This window comes from Panulirus ornatus, chromosome 21 (genome assembly GCF_036320965.1).
Source record: "Panulirus ornatus isolate Po-2019 chromosome 21, ASM3632096v1, whole genome shotgun sequence".
In the NCBI taxonomy this organism is placed as follows: Eukaryota; Metazoa; Arthropoda; class Malacostraca; order Decapoda; family Palinuridae; genus Panulirus; species Panulirus ornatus.
In genome coordinates this window covers 30,620,938-30,643,236 of record NC_092244.1, presented here as the reverse complement: position 1 = coordinate 30,643,236, position 22,299 = coordinate 30,620,938, and the positions used below count along the sequence as shown (strand labels likewise).

The following is a 22,299-nucleotide window of genomic DNA, read 5'->3' as shown; positions in this document are numbered from 1 at the left end:
TCCAACAAAGCTGTTGATGCAGACGATAGCTTTAAACCATTCAGTACTGCTGGCACACTTCTGCAACCAATAGTGTCAGTACCTTAAGAAGTACACTTTGCCTTTTCCTGAAGTCATCAAAATTGGAAGAGGCAATATATATATTGAGAGATACCTGGTGTTAGAGGAGATGAACAGTGAAATGTAAACAAACCAGAGATCAGCAGAGCAAGCCCTCGGCCCAACTGATGTATATACCAAGTTTAGCTTCTGCAGTAACAAATAAGGTTAGTTTAAATGATTTTTTTTTCCTTTAACCTTTTTTTGATCTGTATTCCTTATTACCTGATAAGACAGAGATTTCTGAAATTTCCAATAAACTTCAATCCTAAATTTCCATACTATGTCCTAAGATTCTGTGTTAAAAAGCTGGTCTTTATTTCTCCTTCCACTACATGTTTGCATGATAATGAACTGAAGTACTTTATACTCAACCCTTTTCAACACTTCACCATCCATCCTAACCTTACAATTCAGCTCATTATATTTATTTTGTATTGCACTGCAAAGAGGATATAATCATGGAAACTACACAAACCTCAATAAGTTCTGGGGTATTGTACATTGGGAAATGGAGTGCAGCAGCCAAGAAACAAGGCTTTATGGTGAAGGTTCTGAGCAATTTACAATGGAGGAGTAGAAACATGGGTACCTCAACCCATAAATACAGAGGGAATGGTAAGAAAGAGGAAAGCATGGTTTAATAAAAGATGGCAAAAGCAAATAGCTTCAAGTGGCAGAGATATACACTGTATTTCAGGCAGCAAGCAAAGCATTCACAAGGAATAAGAACATACCATGTGTATGGAAGGAGGAACAACAAAACTTTTGAAAAGAATACTGCAGACAAGGCAGGTGAAAATCAAAAACTTTTCCATAAATTTATCGGGAGTCAGTTGATAGTGAAGGGAGCGGCTAATCAGGCTAAGGGATTCTTTAGGAAATATTGTAGAGGATGATATAAAGATATGTTAGGAACTGAATAACAAATTTAAAAGCAATTCCACAGTGGAAGACACTACAGCCCCAACACTAATGAGGTGGGATGGGATGGAGGCTTGGAAATCAATGACAAATCTAGAAAAGGTGATAACTGGAAACTATAAGGGCTTAACCCAAACATGCCTCATGGACCTCATGAAATTTCACCATATGTGCAAAAGATGTGTGCAGAATCATATTCAAATTGTCACTAGAGAGGCAAAGTGCCAAGGGAATGGGAAAGGAGAAATATACTTATATGTAAAAAAGACCAGGTACAGGTGCTGAACTACAGACCAGTCTCATTAATGAGAGTGGTGCATAGGGTTCTGGAAAAATTATTAGAGAGCAAGTTGATGATTTTCTACATAGAAGAAATTACCAAAGTACAAGAGAGCTTGGTTTTAGGGAAAAGAGATCGTGTGCAACCAACCTCATAGGGTTCTACATGAGACTGATTGAACTGTTTGTATCTGGACTGCTAGAAAGCATTCATCAGGACTGCACTGAGGGCACTGACTAAGAAACTGTATCACCAGGCGTGAATAAGGGGAAACCCCTTTGATGCATAGAAGATTAACTCGGTGGAAGGGTATCAGGAAGGTTAGTATTGGCTACATAGTGAGGCAGCACTTCAGTGGCTATCAAGCTTCACTCCTTTGACCCAGGTAGCTAGACCTTTACATTTAGCCTCACCCACATGTGGACTGCTGGCATTCTGTCCACAAACATACAATCTATTCTTGTAACACATAACACTTGACAGCACTTGACTCACACAATTCATTCTTCCTAACTCTAGATTTTCTGTGGTGTGTACTCTGTGCTAGCCCTACCTTTTGGCAAAATTGTAGGAGCAATACACAGTAATAGTATGTATGTAAGAACAAGCAATACACAGTAGTAATATGTATGTAAGGACATTAAACAGGAGCATGAGCCAAGTAAAAGGTAGATACATTAGCTGGGGAGCATTAGGTAGGAGCCTCTGAAAAACACTACACTAGGGGTTGCCATCTGCCACTAAAGGCTACGAAGCAGCAAAGAAGTTTACCGGTTATGTAGACTTTCAATGTGGCCAACCCCTCAGGGCATTCCCAAAGGGAACATGTCAGAGCTGTAGAAAGATATAAGTTATCTGAACCAAAAATACATGTGTGAGTACAGAGCTCAGAGAATGAGAATGATGGAAAACCTGTTCAGAAAAAAAAATAAGATGGAAATAAAGGCAAATAAACTATGGAACTGCATATCTGAATGTAAAAATCTTCCTAATTGAGAATTCAAAGATTTTAGCTTACATTTATAATGAATATACTAAAGATAAAAAGAATTCTGATTTAACCAGGGCATGTGAAGCATCTGGGGTAAACTGTGGAAAGTTTTGTGGGGCCTGGATGTGGAAAGGGAGCTGTGGTCTCGGTGTATTACACATGACAGCTAGAGACTGAGTGTGAACGGATGTGGCCTTTGTTGTCTTTTCCTAGCCTTACCTTGCGCGGGCACGGGGGGTAAGGGAGCTATTTCATATGTGACAGGAATGGATGAAGGCAGCAAGTATGAATATGTACTTGTGTATATATGTATATGTCTGTGTATGTATACACTGAAATGTATAGGTATATATAAGTCCGTGTGTGGGCGTTTATGTATATACATGTGTGTGGGTGGGTTGGGCCATTCTTTCATCTATATCCTTGCACTACCTCACTAACACAGGAGACAGTGACTAAGTAAAATAAATAAAAAAGAATTCTTATTTGTATGATAGAAACATGACTTAATGAACAATAATGAAAGGAAAACCTTGAAGCAATATGAAACTTATAGCTGGCAATAAACGTTAAACAAGGGGGAACAGAATATACATACAGCAAATCATAAGGAAAATAACTGAGGAAGATCAGCCATAAAAATGTGAACTAACATAAGTCAAAAGTAAGTAACCCAGCTCAAAACATAATAAAACATAGGGACATACAGACCATGCAAAGCTGAACTTGAAGAATTTAAATACAATACCTGATTAAAGTAAACCACATGCCAAGAAGACAAAATGCTGTTTCCTCCATTAACAAGGTAGCACCAGGAACAGACAAAGAAATGGCCTTATTCATTCAATGCACTTTCTAGCTGTCTTGAATGATGCACCAAAACCAAAGCCTTTATCCATAATCAGGTCCCACCAATCTGTCCTTGGTTTCCCCAGACTGCTTCATATACTTTGGTTCAGCCCATGGAAAGCACATTTCCACCCATAAATCACATAAATTCTCTCTATCCCTGGCAATATCTCATGCCCTACTGCATGTTCAGAACCTAAACACTCAAAGTGTCTTTCAATTAATTCTTCCACCTCCCCATCGCTTTCCCCCTTTCCTTGTTCCCTCCACTTCTAACATGTATATCCCCTTTGTTTAACTCTCTTCACTCATCATCTCTCCAAGTCCACACTATTTCAGGACACCCTCTTCATATCTCTCATACATACTCCTCTTACTACAAAACCTTTCTCGTACCCTACCATTTAGTATTCAATCATACTTCCTCACAACATATAATGCCCTCAAACATGTAATTTCCAAGACATCCTCCATACTCTGTACTTGTTTATCTAGGGCCAATGCCTCGCATACACACAAAACCACTGGGATTACTATACCATAAAACATGTCTATCTCTGGCCTACCAAACAATTACCTTTCTTTCCTCACATTCAATGAGCCCATGACTTTAGCCTCTCCAAGCCACCCATCCAATGGCTCACTTCAGCTTCCATATGGAGGTTCCATTCATTCCCATGTTCATTCCCAAGTATTCAAAACATACCACTTCTCCAGGTTCTTTCCATTCAAACCAATTATCCAGTCTCTTTCCCACTGCTAAACCTAATAGTCTTGCTTTGATGTACTTATTCTCTCAACTTCTTTCACGTATCTCGAAAACTCAACACCAGCTTCTGCAATTTTCACTTAGATCTGCCACTAATGCCATGTCATCAGCAAACAAATGACTCACCTCCCAGCCCCACAGTGACTGCAGACCTCTCTCCCAGGCCACTGCATTCATCTCCCTTCAGCTCCATCCATAAACAAATTAAACAACCAAAGTAATCTCACACACCCCAGCCACACCTTGCCTTCACCTGTTACCACTCACCCTCATCTCTTCTTACACACATGCCTTACTCTCATAATAAAAAAATCTATATTCATAACACCTTCCACCAAGCACCTCTTATCAAGGCTATCATATCCTTTCTCCAAATCCATAAATGTAACATAAAAATCCTGTTTCTCTTAGTATTTCTCACAAACTTCTTTAAAGGAAACACTGACCCAAGCTATTCAATGTTCAGCGTGTTGTAACTAAGTGCATAATGTATATATTGTATTATTTATTCAGTAAAGCTTCTTGTATATCTGCCAATTTGACTATGCAGATATACTTCACTCATATGTTTGTCTAAAGTGTGGAAATATCAAGCCCTACCTTAATCTTCAGCTCCTTTATTAGTTAATTAGTAACTATTGTGACCTCTCAGTTCAGTGATATCTAGCTGTGTATTTTCTGCTGAATGGTTGCCTAAATTCAATAAACTATTCATTATTTTTTTATTTTGTTTTCCTCCCCAATCTAAAGATCTGTAGATGGCACCACCTTCTCAATCACCACTCAACCATACAACTTACCAGTTGGACTCAAAAACATAACTCTGTAATTTGAACATTCACTTTTGTCCTCTTTGCCTTTTTTACAATGGCACTATATAAGCATTCTGCCAGGTTTATTCCTCTATAAACCATACAAGGAACTGAGTAAATTGGAAAATTATTTGGACACTCCTGCCTCTCTATATGACTAACATAGGAGACTTCTGAATGCTGATAAGAGTTTTATAATAGTAGTAGTGCATGCACTGAGAGTAAGTGGTGATATAAATGAGTGACCTGAAACGTGTGTGTGTGTTAAGGTTGTGTGATGTCATCATGGTTATCTAATTTTTCATGGATGGAGGCATTCCATGAACATGAGATTAGAGTGATGTGGAGTACTTGTAATAAAATATAAAACCATAAAGAAAGAGCAGCAGCCATTACTGCAGTGAAAGATAAATGGAACTATGTCAGGTAAAGATATTTTATCAAGCATGTCACAAAAATGGTGCTAATTTCAGCACTACTTGTTAAGCTATCAGTCTATATCTATGATGCCCATTTGCTTTGTGAATTCCCTCAAGGGGGTGGCCATAGCAAAAGAGTCTCCATAAATGATGAACCTCAGCAACGTTTCTTAGCGTAGGATTACATCGAATCAGCTTCATGCTACTTTACTACCTGCTGTCTGGCTGAAAGTGGAGCATTTGTGTGGCGTGTAGGCACTGTTCCGGTGACTGGTAGACTAGCATCCTGCTGACCGATATCAGAGGCTGGAATTCTGAGGAGTAAAAACTGGAGGTCACTGGCACTTTCAAGTTTTTTGAAAAGAGTTACCACATCTCCAAACTAGTAAATGACAAAACACTCACTGTGAGAACTACACATGCAGTAAGAGAGTCAACTGGAGCTTGAATTATTTTAGGACTGATTTGGGACTAGACATAATCAAAGCAACTGATGTATGGGGGTATGTTAATGAAGACTACAATCTATCCTAACCAATCAACTTAATGTGCATACAACAAAAAGGTATCAATACACTTGCTAGGCCTGTCATTTTGAAACAAAAAGTAAAGAGCATTGATATATTCTTAGGGAAATCATCATATACTGGCATGTCTGTTTTCCTTATCTGACAATGACCCTCCAAAATACAGGAAAACTATAGGGTACAATTTGAGTTGTGATGGAACTTTTATATTCATATCGTATGCTACCAGATATACTGAAAACATTCATTTTCTTTAGGAAAATGAACATGAATATTCTGTATTTAATATAACACAAGGAATGTACAATTAAAGTGAAATATGAAACAATGAAAATATATTTGGAAAATATGGCACAGTTCTAAAACTCACATATCAAAACAAAAACATTATAAAGTTATCCTTGAGCTTAATAATTGCAATCATTCACTTTTCATGTCAGGTCTATGTATTATCTATGTTTCATTCTCTATATTTTGAATCTAGATTTGTATCTTTTGGAAACTTATAGTCAGTCACTATCCAAAGGAGACTTTGTATGCACTGATTTGATAATTCCATCTTGAGCAAAATAATTAATGTGAAGTGTCTGGGGTAAACCATGGAAAGTTCTATGGGGCCTGGATGTGGAAAGGGAGCTGTGGTTTCGGTGCATTATTACATGACAGTTAGAGACTGAGTGTGAACGAATGGGGCCTTTGTTGTCTTTTCCTAGCGCTACCTCACACACATGAGGGGGGAGGGGGTTGTTATTTCATGTGTGGCGAGGTAGCAATGTGAATGAATAAAGGCAGACAGTATGAATTATGTACATGTGTATATATGTATATGTCTGTGTGTGTATATATATGTATACGTTGAGATGTATAGGTATGTATATTTGCGTGTGTGGACGTGTATGTATATACATGTGTATATGGGTGGGTTGGGCCATTCTTTCGTCTGTTTCCTTGCGCTACCTCGCTAACGCGGGAGACAGCGACAAAGCAAAATAAAATAAATAAATAAATACATTTTTGTCTACCTGTTCATATTTCCCTTAGCAAACCTATTAGACTTTTTGGCAATATTAGTCTACCCTTTCACTTTCTTATCATTTTCTTTCTATTCATCCCTTTAGTTTTTCAATTTTTCCTATTGTAAGTGTGGTTCAAACAGTGAATAACATTAGTTTGCCCCATTTCAATACAAAATTAATTATTTCAAAGTGGTTTGATGAGAGAAGAGGTGGTAAAAGCCCTATGTAAGATGAAATGTGGCAAGGCAGCTTGAGTAAATGGTACTGCAGTTGAATTTATTAAAAAACGGGGTGACTGTGTTGTTGAGTGGTTGGTACAGATTTTCACTTTGCATCAGGGTGAGGTGCCTGAGGGTTGCAAAATGCATGTATAGTAATACTGTATAAAAGCAGAAGAAGAAGGTGAGCGTTCAAACTATGGATGTATAAAACTGCTGAGTACACCTGGTAAGTTGTATGGAAGGGTATTGACTGAGAGGGTGAAAACATGTTCATAGCATCAGATTGGAAAGAGGCAGTATAGTTTCAGTAGTGGTACATAATGAGTGTCTGAGAAATACTTAGAGAAACAGATGGATTTGTATATAGCATTTATGGACTGGGAGAAAACATAGGGATGCCTCATCAAAGGTCTTAGAAATATATGGTGCGGGAGGAAAGATACTTTAAGCAGTGAGAAAATCTAATCAAAGGTGTAAGGCTTATGTACAAGCACAAGGACAAGAGCGTGAATGGTTTCATGTGAAGGTTGGTCTGTGGCAGTACTGTGTGATATTGCAATGGTTGTTCAGTTTGTTTATAGTTAGGATGGTGAGACGGGTAAATGCTTGTATGCAGACTGTGGGGATAAGAGGGCCTTGAATGCAAGTCAGTTGTTGTTTGCTGATGATACAGCACTGGTGGCAGATTCAAGTGAGAAGCTGCATAAGTTGACAACCTATTTTGGAAGAGTGCATGAAATGAGAATGTTGAGAGTACAGCACTGGTGGCAGATTCAAGTGAGAAACTGCATAAATTGGCAACTTATTTTGGAAGAGTGCATGAAATGAGGATGTTGAGAGTAAATGTGAATAAAAGAAAAGTTATTAGTCTTTGCAGTGATGAGCAACAGGTTAGCTGGGATATGAGTTTGAATGCAGAAAACTTGGAGGAAGTGAAGTGTTTTAGAAACCTGGGAGAGGCCATGGCAGGAAATGAATCCATGGAAAAGGAAGTGAGTCATACAGTGCATGAGGGGGCAAAGGTTCTGGAAAAGATAAAGAGAACATTATCTGGAAGGGCCAAAATGGATATGTTTCAAGGAATAGTAGTCCCAACAATATTATATAGATGCAAAGCAGTGAGCTATCAAAAAGGTTGTGCAGAGGAGGGTGGATGAGTTGGAAATTAAATGCTTGAGGACACTATGTGGTGTGAGGTGATTTGATTGATTAAATAATGAAAGGCTAAGAAATATGTGTGGTAATAAAAACAGCGGTTGAGAGAGTTAAAGAAGTTGGGCTGAAATGGACACATGGAGAGAATGAGTGGTGAAAGTTTGACATAGAGGATATATGTACCAGACGCAGGGGGAACAAGGAGAATAGGGAGATAAAACTGGAGATGGAAGGATGGAGTGAAAAAGATTTTCAGCAATCAGGGCCTGAACATGCAGGAGGGTAAAAGACAAGCATAGGATACAGTGAATTCAAATAATGTAGTATACTGAGATTGATGTGCTGTCACTGTACTGAACTAGGGCATGTGAAGTGTCTGGAAATTTCTGTGAGGCCTGATTGTGGATAGGGAGTTGTGGTGTCTGTTTATTACCATGACAGATGAAGGATGCGGCCTTTCTTCACATACTCCTGCACTACCTCACTAACATGGAAAACGGCAACCAAGATTGAAAAAAAAAAAATCAAATTCTAAGGAAAACAATATGGAGGATCGATGAATGGAGAGGAAAAAATGTTGCAAAGGAGAATATGAATCAGAAAGAATGGAAGAAGGGTAACAGAGAGTTTAGATGAAAGTGTAGTAAAGGTAGGGGTGCAATCATGTGCGAATAGTGTTTAAAATGTTTAGGGAAAGCTCCTAGGGGCAAAACCTACAGTGCAGCATAGGACAAGTGGGTCAAGTTTTGAAGTTAGCCTTGTAAAGTTAACAAGTTGGACTGCTTTTGACTCAACTCTGTTAAAAGAGGATATAGAGCAAGAACCACCCTAAATGTGAGAGCAGTTCAGATAAAATTTTAACATCTAAAGAGGACTCCCATTTTCTTAGCTACTTCTGTAATATGGGGTTTCTAAGAAATAGTGGATCTTACAGTAATATCAAGTATGTAAATTGAGTCAAGAGGTAGAATTAGAGAAATGTCAAAGACAAAAGGGAGGTTGTAATGATTTTTCATTAGAGATGGGTAGAAAAAGTCTTGTAGACATTAACCATATTTTGTCTACTCCAGTGAGATATCCTGCCAAGTCTGGTTTTTTGAGGAAGTTGTGACAAGATAAGATACAGGTCAAGTGAGAGAAGGAGGAGCAGAACTGAAAGACATCGGAGGATGCAATGTTAAGTTGTCAGCATGTGAGTGCACTTGGTTATTTGTGGAAGACAGACTGTTGATAAAAAAGAGAGTGTTATGGACAGGACAAAACCATGAAGGACACCACTGTAGATGCAGATAGTGGGGAACATGATCCATCAACAATGAGAGATAGATCAGTCAGAGAAGAGATAAGTGAGCAAAGTGAGGGAGGGAAGCCAAAATAGGGACCTTGCAGAGACAAGACCCCATTGCCACACCCTCTCAAAAGTTCTGGATATGTCAATGACAACTAAATAGAATTCCCAAAAATCTTTCAGGGATGATGACCAGACATTAGTAAGACAGGAAAGATCACCAGAAGATCCTGCCTGCCAGAAGCCATACTAATAAGAGAAAGGACTGTGAGATTCAGGATGTCTATGGATATGGGAGTTGAAAAAGGACTAAAAAGACTTCGGAAATAGTAAATGTCAAAGCAACAGGTCGATAATTTGAGGGGTTGGAACAGTCACCCTTCTTAGGGATGGAATGTACCAACACGTGTTTCCAAAAAGAAGGTAAGGTTCTGATTTTAAGCAAAATCACATCAGATGAGCAAGCATAGATGCAAGTTTAGGAGCACACTCCTTCAGTGAATGGGGATGGATGCCATCAAGACCATAAGTTTGCAGATGTTCAAAGAATGAAATACTTTTCTGACAATCCGAAAGGACATTACGGTGAGGAGCATACAATTAGTAAGAAGAGCATAAGGGGGTGAAGGAATGTCATCCAAAGTGGAGTTAGAGGAGAAAGGGGAACCAAAGAGAGTAGCTCTGTCTATAGTACTGACAGAATGGAAAGGTGGAGTTATAGAGGTTGTTAGCAATGTCCTTAGCCAAAGACCAGAAAGACCTGTCAGCAAATGATTAGAGGTTATCACACTTCCTTCATAGAAAGGAACAATATTCCTCAGATGACATACTTGCTATGATTACAGGCATAATAAATGCTGAACAGGAGTTAGGGGAAAGAAAGTTTTCCAAACCCAATAAGCCTGATCCTTGGCCTGAATGGCCTTAGAACAGGAATTGTTGAACCAGGGATTGGCAGAGAAGGTCATCTTGGAGGAAAAGAGGATAGGATAAATACTTCTATTCTCGCAACAATAACTTCTGCTAGGTGTTTGAAAGAGACAGAAGCATCACCACATAAGAAGCAGTAATTTATCCAAGGAAAGCCAGAAAAGAATTTTTTCTAAGTTATTCCACTCAGATTTGTTGAGGTGTCAATATCTGTACTTAGAAGGGGCTTCTGGATGGGAGGGGGATGTTAAAATTGATACATCTATGAGAGGGTGATCAGATGAACTAATTGGGGCCAGCAAGATGAAGTTACAAAATTATGGTTAGAGATGAAAAACAGATTCAGAATATCAGAAGAGTGGTCATGGCAGCCAGGAATATGGGTAGGGAGGGAGATAATTTGCTCTAGATCACTGAGAATGGAGAACGTGAGGGTTTCAATCTCCCAATCATCTATATGGGAGGAATTCAAACATTCCCTATGGTGAATGGTGAAATCTCCTAGGTAGAGGATCCCAGCTTGAAGGTGAGAGGATGCCACAGTCTTATGGCACGAGTTTAGATAATTATAATCGAAGAAAGATATAAAATTTGGAGAATTAGGATAGCAGTAGGTGATACAAAGGAAAAGTGAGGTAGTTGGGAGAGAGACCTTGAGCTACATAACAAAAAAGTTTTGGGTCTCAAGGTCCTCAAGGCTTGCAACAGGTGCAGTGATGTTTGAATAAGCACAGACATCACCTTTGAACCAGAAACGTCAGTGGAGATTATTGTTGGATATGAAAAAGGGCCTAGTGAAAATTTCATCACACAACTGGGTTTCAGAAAGAAGTAAGATATTATGAGAGATACTAGACAGATGGTGTTCAACCAAAGAGAGGTTACTAAAACGACCACAAATGTTGGTATTGAATTAAAAAACAAAACATGGCAGGTATCCACTTATTTTAAGACACAAGGACTGTATAGTCTGTAACCCTAGAACTGCCTAACATACATCCTACCACAAAAAAAGGTGCTAAAGGAGCTAATCGAGGATTTTTCTCAAAAGGCTTACTTACATGTTCCTAACACAATTCATTACAGTGGAAAGTGTGAGCCGGTATGTCACAGTAAGCCCAGGAATATATACCAATCTCTCTGTGATCAGAGGGCGAGAAACATATGAAGACGTTGGAAGACACATCATATCATCAATAACCAAAGTGCAATACACCCTAGAAATCAAGTGAACAAATGGCAGTGGCTAGTTTCTTGCTACCTCATCTCCACACTAGGATGTCACAGACAAGTTATCATATCCTCATTACATTTCTGTGAATAAGCATCAGTCAGCCTCATAATATTTATGAAAGTCAGAGTAGGCCCCATAGTGTAGTGATTGTGTCATCAACTATAAATCATCTGCAGAACCATCAGGGTTTGAATCCTGGACTGTGTAGTCAGCTCACATCCAACCCAGCTGTTCACTCTCCCCTTAGGGTTTGTTGATAAATGGGTACTTAGTTTAGGGTAAGTATATATGTACATACAAACTATTCATGATGACAAATGTGTGAATTGGGATGGTAAGTAAACACAGGAGAGCTTTTGAGTTTATTCTTCTAATGGTTCAGCTTGTGCAGAAGCCATCTTCAGAAAAACAGTAAGATGCAAAGATACTTGTTTATATATCCCTGCAAGAAGGGAGTTCCCGAAGGGAACACGCATCTGAGATAAAGATAGAATTGATAGCAAGATGCCACCCCTCTGCCATGTTCCCCTGCTTTGTGACTGCCATTTTTGTCCCTGGTCAAACTCAACATTTAAAGTTTACACAATTGTTCATGGCTTCATCTGCTCACATGAAGAATGCTTCCACAGCTTATTCTGAGCAAGCAAGAAAAGCAGTGGAAGCTGCCTACATTATGTACAGATGAAATAATAAACACTCATGAAGGCTTTATACACAGGACTGGACTAGTGGCAAAAATGGCAGACTAAAGCATGGAAAACATAGCAGACGAACATGCCATATGGCAGGCCAAGGACAAGGAATGCATAGTGGTGTCCACCAAGGTAACACTCTTTTAAGGGGCTATACAGACTTGTATCTTAGTTTCTCTGAAGAAGGCTAGAATTCTACTTAAGCTGAAATGTTAGAAGAACAAAACACAAAAGCTTTCCCCTGTATTTACTCATCATCCCAATTCACATATGCATATATACATGTATATATGTATTCCTCTGACCGAGGTAACTCTTTTCTTTCTGCCTTACAGACAAGTGGATTGCTGGCATTCTGTACATAAACATACAATCTCTCCATGTCACACATAACACTTGATAACACAACTCATTCTTTGTAACTCTAGATTTTCCTCCAGTTAGTGCTATGCACTAACCCTACATTTTGGCAAAATAGTAGAAGCAATAAATAGAAGCAGTGGGCAGGAACATTACACAGAAGCATTAAGTAATAGCAGAATGTAGAATATTAGTGGGAGCATTAAGTTGGTTGGAACATGAAGCAGGAACATTTAGTCAACATATTAGGCAGATAGGGACGTTAGACAAGTGACTGAAAACAAAGCACTAGAGCTGCCATCTGCCAGCAGCCTGTTAGAGGCATTATAAGCTAAGAAGCAGCACTAGAATTCACCAGATATGTAGAACCTTTTCCTGCGGCTAACCCCTTGAGAGACTTCCCAAAGGGAATGGGCATCTTACTTTAACTTCCTACCCTAAAATCACATTGCACTCACGAAGCCAGCCACATTCACTTAGCAGGACCTTAGGTTAAGAAGTGTGGCAATGCTGTGTCTGTGTCATTATGGAGTGAGCACAGGACAACTTGGGAGTAAGTGCTCAGTGTCTTCAGCGTGGAAGCTGCACCTGAGACATGTGAGGCCTTGTGATATGTTGAACTGGTGTTTATACTGATGGGAGAGATGGATGGCATTCAGAAAATAAATGAGAAATGGTAGCTTGTACATGCCTGAAAAGTGGAGCTTCTAATGGATGTAAGTTCAATGGAGTGGTGTATAAGACTGGGTAGAAAAGGCAGTTGTTTCTGTATGTTTATAAATGGTAAAAGTGCAAGATACTGACCTTTTAAGTTGATCTGACCCACAAGCAGCATTATTAGGCCAGGGATATGTTGCTAGAATCCAGTCTATAGGGTCAGTCCAAGTATCAAGCAAGCCAGGGTTTGCAGATGTAGATACCCTGAGAGTTTTTACAATGAATGGAACCAAGCGAGTATTCCAAACTTCTGTGAACCATGCTTGAGTCTCCTCTTGACCTAAAGGACAATCCATCAGTAAGCCTGGGCCAATCCCAACCTCATGAGACCCACAGTGACCAGACAACACAGTATTGAGGTGAAGCCACAGACGGGTCAACCATTCAGCTAGGTGGTGGGCATCTGGGAGTCTAGTATTTACAGCTACCTCGGCAGCTACAACTCTGCGGCGCAGTACTCTGCCCAGTAAACCTCTGACTGGTTCCTGCTGGGGACTTAATGCAGCCCATCTGCAAACAAAGAGAACTACTATACCAAACAGAACAACAAAATATATGACATAACAGGCAGAAATGTAGGCTGCATGCTACAGCAAAATATTGAGTTATCATTCCATGAAAATGTTTATGACATACAAAAATGCAGAAGCTAATTCTTTGTGACCTTTCTATATTCTAGAATAACCAGGTTGTTTGATTCAAAAGGGCATATTCTGTTAAGGGCAAGACAGATTTGCTTGTTAATTTTCCAGATCTTAAGTCCTTTGCACTCCATCTTATCCCACATTAGGTTTATATATACACAGCTGAAACAGAGAAAGGATTTCAAACTTTCAATATTCATGTAGATCAAGAATGGGGTCATACACCAGTCATGCTATTCACGTAATAATGTCAGTGTGTATGCCCATATGAGTTAGAGAGCTCTGAAATTCTGATACATTTTCCTTGAGGTAAAAAATACTACACAAGCAAAATTAAAGCCAATTCAGATATGTTTTAAATCTGAAGATCTATCAAAGGACATGGAAGACAAGCATTCTACAAAAAAATTATTACTGATGGAAGATGAGCATTCTCCAAAAAAAACCTTATTACCGATGGAAGACGAGCATTCTACAAAAAAAACCTTATTACTGCAAGTCATTAAACAAGATCTCCAATAACATTAAAATACAGAGACTTAACCTTTTCATTAGTTCTCTTCTACTTTAATTAAGAAGTCATTAACAAAGATATCAGTCTATTTTTCCATATACTGATGACCACATTGGCTCCTCAAAATAGTATTGCACTGCATAGCAGTAGCTTCCACACTTAAACAGCAGGCCTACCCCCAACTCAGCATTTTCACAAATGATAACAGTAAATTCAGTCTTTTCCCTACCTGTTTTATTTATTTATTTATGTATTTCCAAGTGAAAAGTTTTTATTGAGGATGTAAGGCATGTGTACAAGTAGGAAGAGAGGAAAGTGATTGGTTCCTAGTAAATGTCGGTTTGCAGCAGGGGTGTGTGATGTCTCCATGGTTGTTTAATTTGTTTATGGATGGGGTTCTTAGGGAGGTGACTAAAAGAGTTTTGGAGAGAGGGGCAAGTATGCAGTATGTTGTGGAAGAGAGGGCTTGGGAAGTGAGTCAGTTGTTGTTCGCTGATGATACAGTACTATTGGCTGATTCAGGTGAGAAACTGCAGAAGTTGGTGTCTGAGTTTGGTAAAGTATGTGAAAGAAGAAAGCTGAGAGTAAATGTGAATAAGAGCAAGATTATTAGGTACAGTAGGGTTGAGGGACAAGTAAACTGGGAGGTAAGTTTGAATGAAGAAAAACTGGAGGAAGTGAAGTGTTTTAGATATCTGGGTGTGGATTTAGCAGCAGATGGAACCATGGAAGTGGAAGTGAGTCACAGGGTAGGGAAGGAGGCAAAGATTCTGGGAGCATTGAAGAATGTGTGAAAGGCAAGAACGTTATCTCAGAGAGCAAAAATGGGTATGTTTGAAGGAATAGTGGTTCCAACAATGTTATATGGTTGCAGGGCATGGGCTATAGATAGGGTTGTGAGGAGGAGGGTGGATGTGTTGGAAATGAGATGTTTGAGGACAATATGTGGCATGAGGTGGTTTGATCAAGTAAGTAATGAAGGGTTAAGAGAGATGTGTGGTAATTAAAAGAGTGTGGTTGAGAGAGCAGAAGTGGGTGTATTGAAATGGTTTGGTCACATGCAGAGAATGAGTGAAGAAAGATTGACAAAGAGGATATACGTGTCAGAGGTGGAGGGAACGAGGAGAAATGGGAGACCAAACTGGAGGTGGAAGGATGGAGTGAAAAAGATTCTGAGTGATCGGGGCCTGAACATGCAGGAGAGTGAAAGATGTGCAAGAAATAGAGTGAATTGGAAGGATGTGGTATACCATGGTCGACTTGCTGTCAATGGATTGAACCAGGGCATGTGAAGTGTCTGGGGTACACCATGGAAAGTTTTGTGGGGCCTGGATGTGGAAATGGAGCTGTGGTTTCAATACATTACACATGACAGCTTGAAACTGAGAGTGAATGAATGTGGCCTTTGTTGTCTTTTCTGAGCGCTACCTCGCACGCATGCAGGGGAAGGGGGGTGCCATTTCATGTGTGGCTGGGTGGCAGCAGAAATGGATGAACGCAGCATCTATGAATATGTACATGTGTATATATGTATATGTCTGTGTATGTATATGAATGTACATTATTTATATATTATACTTTGTATCCGTCTCCCGTGTCAGCGAGGTAGCGCAAGGAAACAGACGAAAGAATGGCCCAACCCACCCACATACACATGAATATACATAAACGCCTATACATTTCAACGTACACATACATATACATACACAGACATATACATATATACACATGTACATATTCATACATGCTGCCTTCATCCATTCCCATTGCCACCCCGCCACACATGAAACGGCACCCCCTTTTCCCTGCGTGCATGTGAGGTAGCACTAGGAAAAGACAACGAAGGCCACATTCGTTCACACAGTCTCTAGCAGTCATGTGTAATGCACCGAAACCACAGCTCCCTTTCCATATCCAGGCCCCACAAAACTTTCCATAGTTTACTTGTTCAATCCATTGACAGCACGTCGACTCCGGTATCAAGCCCCGATCACTTAAAATCTTTTTCACTCCATCCTTCCACCTCCAATTTGGTCTCCCACTTCTCGTTCGCTCCACCTCTGACACATATATCCTCTTCGTCAATCTTTCCTCACTCATTCTCTCCATGTGACCAAACCATTTCAATACAAACTCTTCTGCTCTCTCAACCACACTCCTTTTATTACCACACCTCTCCCTTACCCCTTCATTACTTACTCGATCAAACCACCTCACACCACGTATTGTCCTCAAACATCTCACTTCCAACATATCCATCTTCCTCTACACAATCCTATCTATAGCCCATGCCTCACAACCATATAACATTGTTGAAACCACTATTCCTTCAAGCATACCCATTTTTGCTCTCCGAGATAACATTCCTTCAACACATTCTTCAACACTCACAGAACCTTCGCCCCCTCCCCCACCCTGTGACTCACTTCCACATCCATGGTTCCATCCACTGCCAAATCCACTCCCAGATATCTAAAACACTTCACTTCCTCCAGTTTTTCTCCATTCAAACTTACCTCCCAATTTACTTGTCCCTCCACCCTACTGAACCTAATAAACTTGCTCTTATTCACATTTACTCTCAGCTTTCTTCTTTCACACACTTTACTAAACTCAGTTACCAACTTCTGCAGGTTCTCACCCGAATCTACCATCAGTGCTGTATCATCAGTGAACAACAACTGACTCACTTCCCAAGTCCTCTCATCCACAAAACACTGCATACTTGCCCCCTCTCCAAAACTCTTGCATTCACCTTCTTAACAACCCCATCCATGAACAAATTAAACAACCATGGAGACATTATGCATCCCTGCTGCAAACTGACATTCCCTGGGAACCTATCACTTTCCTCTCTTCCTACTTGTACACATGCCTTACATCCTTGACGGAATTTTTCACTGATTCAAGCAACTTATCTCCCACACCATATACTCTTAATACCTTCCACAGAGCATCTCTATCAACTCTCATCATATGCCTTCTCCAGATCCATAAATGCTATATACAAATCCATTGGTTTTTCTATTTCTTACATACATTCTTCAAAGCAAACACCTGATCCAGTTCACCCTCTGCCACTTCTGAAACCACACTGCTCTTACCCAATCTGATGTTCTGTACATGCCTTCACCCTCTCAATCAATACACTCCCATAATATTTCCCAGGAATACTCAACAACCTTATACCTCTGTAATATGAACACTCACCTTTATCCCCTTTGCCTTTGTACAATGGCACTATGCATGCATTCCACCAATCCTCAGGCACTTCACCATGAACCATACATACAATGAATATCCTTACCACCAGTTAACACACAGTCACCCCCTTTTTTTAATAAATTCCACAGCAATACCATTCAAACCTGCCGTCTTGCTGGTTTTCATCTTCCACAAAGCTCTTTATACCTCTTCTCTGTTTATCAAATCATTCTCCCAGACCCTCTCGTTTCACACACCACCTTGACCAAAACACCAAATATCTGCCACTTTATCATTAAACACATTCAACAAACCTTCAAAATACTCACTCCATCTCCCTCTTACTTCACCACTACTTGTTATTACCTCCCAATTTGCCCCCTTCACCGATGTTCCCATTTGTTCTCTTGTCTTATGCACTTTATTTACCTACTTCCAAAACATCTAAGAATTAATGATACTCTCTCACCCCAACTCTCATTTGCCCTCTTTTTCACCTCTTGCACATTTCTCTTGACCTCTTGCTTCTTTCTTTTATACAACTCCCAGTCATTTGCCCTATTTCTCTGCAAAAATCATCCAAATGCCTGTCTTCTCTTTCACAAACAATCTTACTTCTTCATCCCACCACTCACTACCCTTTCTAGTCTGCTCACCTCCCACCTTTCTTATGCCACAGGCATCTTTTGTGCAAGCTATCACTGCTTCCCTAAATATATCCCATTCCTCCCCAACTCCCCTTATGTCCTTTGCTCTCACCTTTTTCCATTCTGCACTCAATCTCTCCTGGTACTTCCTCACACAAGTCTCCTTTCCAAGCTCACTTACTCTCACCACTCTCTTCACCACAACATTCTCTCTTCTTTTCTGAAAACCTCTACATATCCTCACCTTCGCTTCCACAAGATAATGATCAGACATCCCTCCAGTTGCCCCTCTCAGCACATTAACATCCAAAAGTCTCTCTTTCACGCTCCTATCAATTAACATGTAATCCAATAACGCTCTCTGGCCATCTCTCCTACTTACATACGTATACTTATTTATACATATCTCTCTTTTTAAATCAGGTTTTCCCAATCACCAGTCCTTTTTCAGCAGACAAATCTACAAGCTCTTCACAATTTCCATTAACAACACTGAACACCCCATGTACACCAGTTATACCCTCAACTGCCACATTACTCACCTTTGCATTCAAATCACCTATCACTATAACCCGGTCTCATGCATCAAAGCTGCTAACACACTCACTCATCTGCTCCCAAAACACCTGCCTCTCATGATCTTTCTTCTCATGACCAGGTGCACAGGCAACAATAATCACCCATCTATCTCCATCCACTTTCAGTTTTATAATATATCAATCTAGAGTTTACTTTCTTACACTCTATTATCACATATTCCCACAACTCCTGCTTCAGTAGTGCTACTCCTTCCTTTGTTCTTGTCCTCTCACCAACCCCTGACTTTACTCCCAAGACATCCCCAAACCACTCTTCCCCTTTACCCTACAGCTTTGTTTCACTTAGAGCCAAAACATCCAAGTTCCTTTCCTCAAACATACTACCTAACTCTCCTTTTTTCTCATCTTGGTTATTATTTATATTTATTTATTATACTTTGGCGCTGTCTCCCGCGTTTTGACACCCCAATCGGAGCCTTCAAGGAGGATGAGCACTCCCCGCATGACTCCTTCTTCTAATTCCCCTTTTAGAAAGTTGAAATGTATAGGTATGTATATGTGCGTGTGTGGGCATTTGGTATATACATGTGTATGTGGGTGGGTTGGGCCATTCTTTCATCTGTTTCCTTGCGCTACCTTGCTAACGTGGGAGATAGCGACAAAGTATATTAAATAAAAAATATTTCCAAGTATCCACATGTAGACTGCTAGCATTGTGTCCACAAACATACAATCTCTCCTTGTCACACATAACACTTGAGAACATTCAACTCACACAGCTCATTCCTCTTAACTTTAATTTTTCCTGCAGTGAGTGCTATGCACTAGCCATGTCTTTTGACAAAATGGTAGGAACAGTAGATAGTAGTCAGTTGGAACATTAGGTGGAAGTATTAGCTAAATGTAGGAGGTAGGAACATTAGGTAGAAGTAATATTCTGGAATATCAGGTAAACACATTAGGAAGAGGCCTCTGCAAATGTGGCACAAGAATTGCCATCTGGCAGTGGCCTGTTATGGGTGAGGGAACAAAGGCTAAAAAGCAGCCCTGAATTTACCAATTATGGACACTATTTTGCTGTGGTTACCCCCTAGAGGAAGTTTCTAAAGGGAATAGGTGTCAGAGATATATATAGATAGATAGATAGAAACAAAAAGTAACAAAAAAACATCTAAATCCCTCTGCAAGGGCATCATCATCTACACCATGTACTACATCTTATGATTTTTAACCCTTAAACAGGGGTATGCATCTCCTGGTTCATAATTCTCTGCACAAAAAGAAAAATCTATGAAATACCCAATAATTACCATACTTTCCCCATTGTTAGAGTGAAAGGGCACTGAGTGGATGGGGAAGAGCATCTGCCAGCAGTGTGGATGCTCCTTTTCTTTGTAAGTATTTTTCATACATACATTTTTTTACATGTTACTGTATTAACACAAACCTACATGAATAAGTGAATAAATATATTTCTTTTCATCAAAATATCAAGGGCTGGAAATCCTTCCCTCCAGTTTTAACTTTTTCAAAGAAAGGGAGCAGAGAAGTGGGCCAAGTGATGATTTTCCTCTAAGGCTCAGTCCTCTGTTCTTAATGCTATCTCACTAATGCAGGAAATAGCAAATATGAATGAAAAAAAATCAACACTAATATCACAGAAATTGTTTCTTTTAATGGAAAACTAACTAGAATAGTGAGTAAGTACATATTGCATCACACCCAGATGACATTCTGTGAGTAAGATGTATGATAACTCTTCCAGCTGTAGTAGTAGGTAATGAATGCAAGAACAAAAGAGTTTGGAGAGCAAAGCAAATGTTTTGTTAGGTTATCATTGACCCTAAATCTTCTGCTTCTTTCATTATTCTGTGGCCCCCCACCAAAAGACCACAACCCCATCAACCAATGGTACATGCCTCAGTTTTTCTTATATTGCCAATTTTTTAGATTGGTAATATAAAGAAACTACTTAATCATGCTTCACAGAGTTTTACACAAAAACTGAGCTGAACTGCATCAAAAATCACCTCCGTATTATCTAAGAACACTTAGATCCCTTCAGCTTTGAGGACCTAAACCCTGAAATCCTTGGTCTAACAAGCAATGGCTTATTTTGCTCAACAAGATTTGCACTAACAGAATTTCTATGTTATCAGTTGCATTCCTGAGAATTACATTTGCATGATGGACCACAAATATGTATTCTTCTATAAAAAAGATAGGACAAAAGATAGCCATCTAGGATGACTGACAGCTGTATGATACAATACTTATTCAAGACCATCACCCACTTCTCCCAAGGTAGTTCTGTTACTTACTAATCAACGCATATAATTGATTTATTTTCTACCTCACTAAGATGAGAAAGGCATACAGGGATGAATGAAATATTTACTAAATATCACACATAAAAACAGGAGCACATAACACACCTAAAATTGCAGTGAATGTGAAGACGTGTTGAAAGAGCCGCTGTGGGACAACAGGTGGCAATTATAGCTGGACCAGTATGAACAGCTACTGGAAGACAACGTTGCAGTGTCTCTACAACGCCACCTACAATATAAAGAAAGCATGTTACACAAGCAGAATCAATAAAATTAATAAATGACTCATTATTATAAGAAAGCTTTTGCTGACAACAGCTTGCCCTGTAACCACAAAGTAATAAAGGGCTTAAGTGTATGTCTGTAAACATAAAGCAGCTTGAACAAAAATGAAGCCTACTGATGCAAGAGCAAATGAAATAACTTGTTGGCAATATACTTCAGAATATGAACTGGGACTGCTACAAAAATGTTCACTGAAGGAATGTATAAAGTATAGAATAATAAAACTAAAATTTTATAATTTCAGAAGGATACAAGAGCAGAACAGAAAATTAAATTATCTGAATAGGCTGTAAGGATATATTACAGGGATCTAGACAAGAAAGGGACATGAGGCACTCATAGTGCCCAGTCTGTCCAAGAACACCACAACAGGAAAAGTGTAAAGGAAGTAAATCATGAACTGGTCATTGTCAAAACTGCCATGTATTTAAAGGATTATCTTGGCCCATCTTTGATCCAAACTAGTGTGTGCATCTCCAGTTTAATCACTCCACTTAAGGAGACTAGAGATCTATCAGAGTTAGTCCAATGGTGAACAACAAACACTGTACCTGAAGTAAGGCAAAGCTGACCTACAGGGAAAGGATACCAACAATGTACTTATTCAAGCTGCAAGACAATACTGAGAAGGAAGACATTATCATAAGACAATATCGAGAAGACAGATATTATTATAAGACAATAAGGAGAAGGGAGACATTATGACAAACTTCAAATTTCTGTAACAATACGATGGTGTTTTTAAAATATAAGGAAGACAATCAACTACAAAACACAAGTTATCTAGCATGAAATGAGTTTGAAAAGATACGAAAACAGATTAATCACATAAGTTCAGTAGGAAAAAAATACT

The 22,299-nt window shown here is 39.4% G+C and overlaps 1 protein-coding gene across 7 annotated transcripts in view; it reads right to left on the bottom strand.

Moving 5' to 3' along the window:
- Window positions 1–22,299, bottom strand: part of LOC139756440 (neuron navigator 2-like) — a 368,656-nt gene that overhangs the window by 6,436 nt on the left and 339,921 nt on the right. For all 7 annotated transcript variants that reach the window (XM_071675884.1, XM_071675886.1, XM_071675885.1 and 4 more), the window contains 3 exons: window positions 21,267–21,390; window positions 13,371–13,793; window positions 5,358–5,457 (listed from right to left, as the gene is read on the bottom strand). In XM_071675884.1, the coding sequence (XP_071531985.1) occupies window positions 5,358–5,457; window positions 13,371–13,793; window positions 21,267–21,390 (647 nt within the window). The remainder of the gene's footprint in view (window positions 1–5,357; window positions 5,458–13,370; window positions 13,794–21,266; window positions 21,391–22,299) is intronic.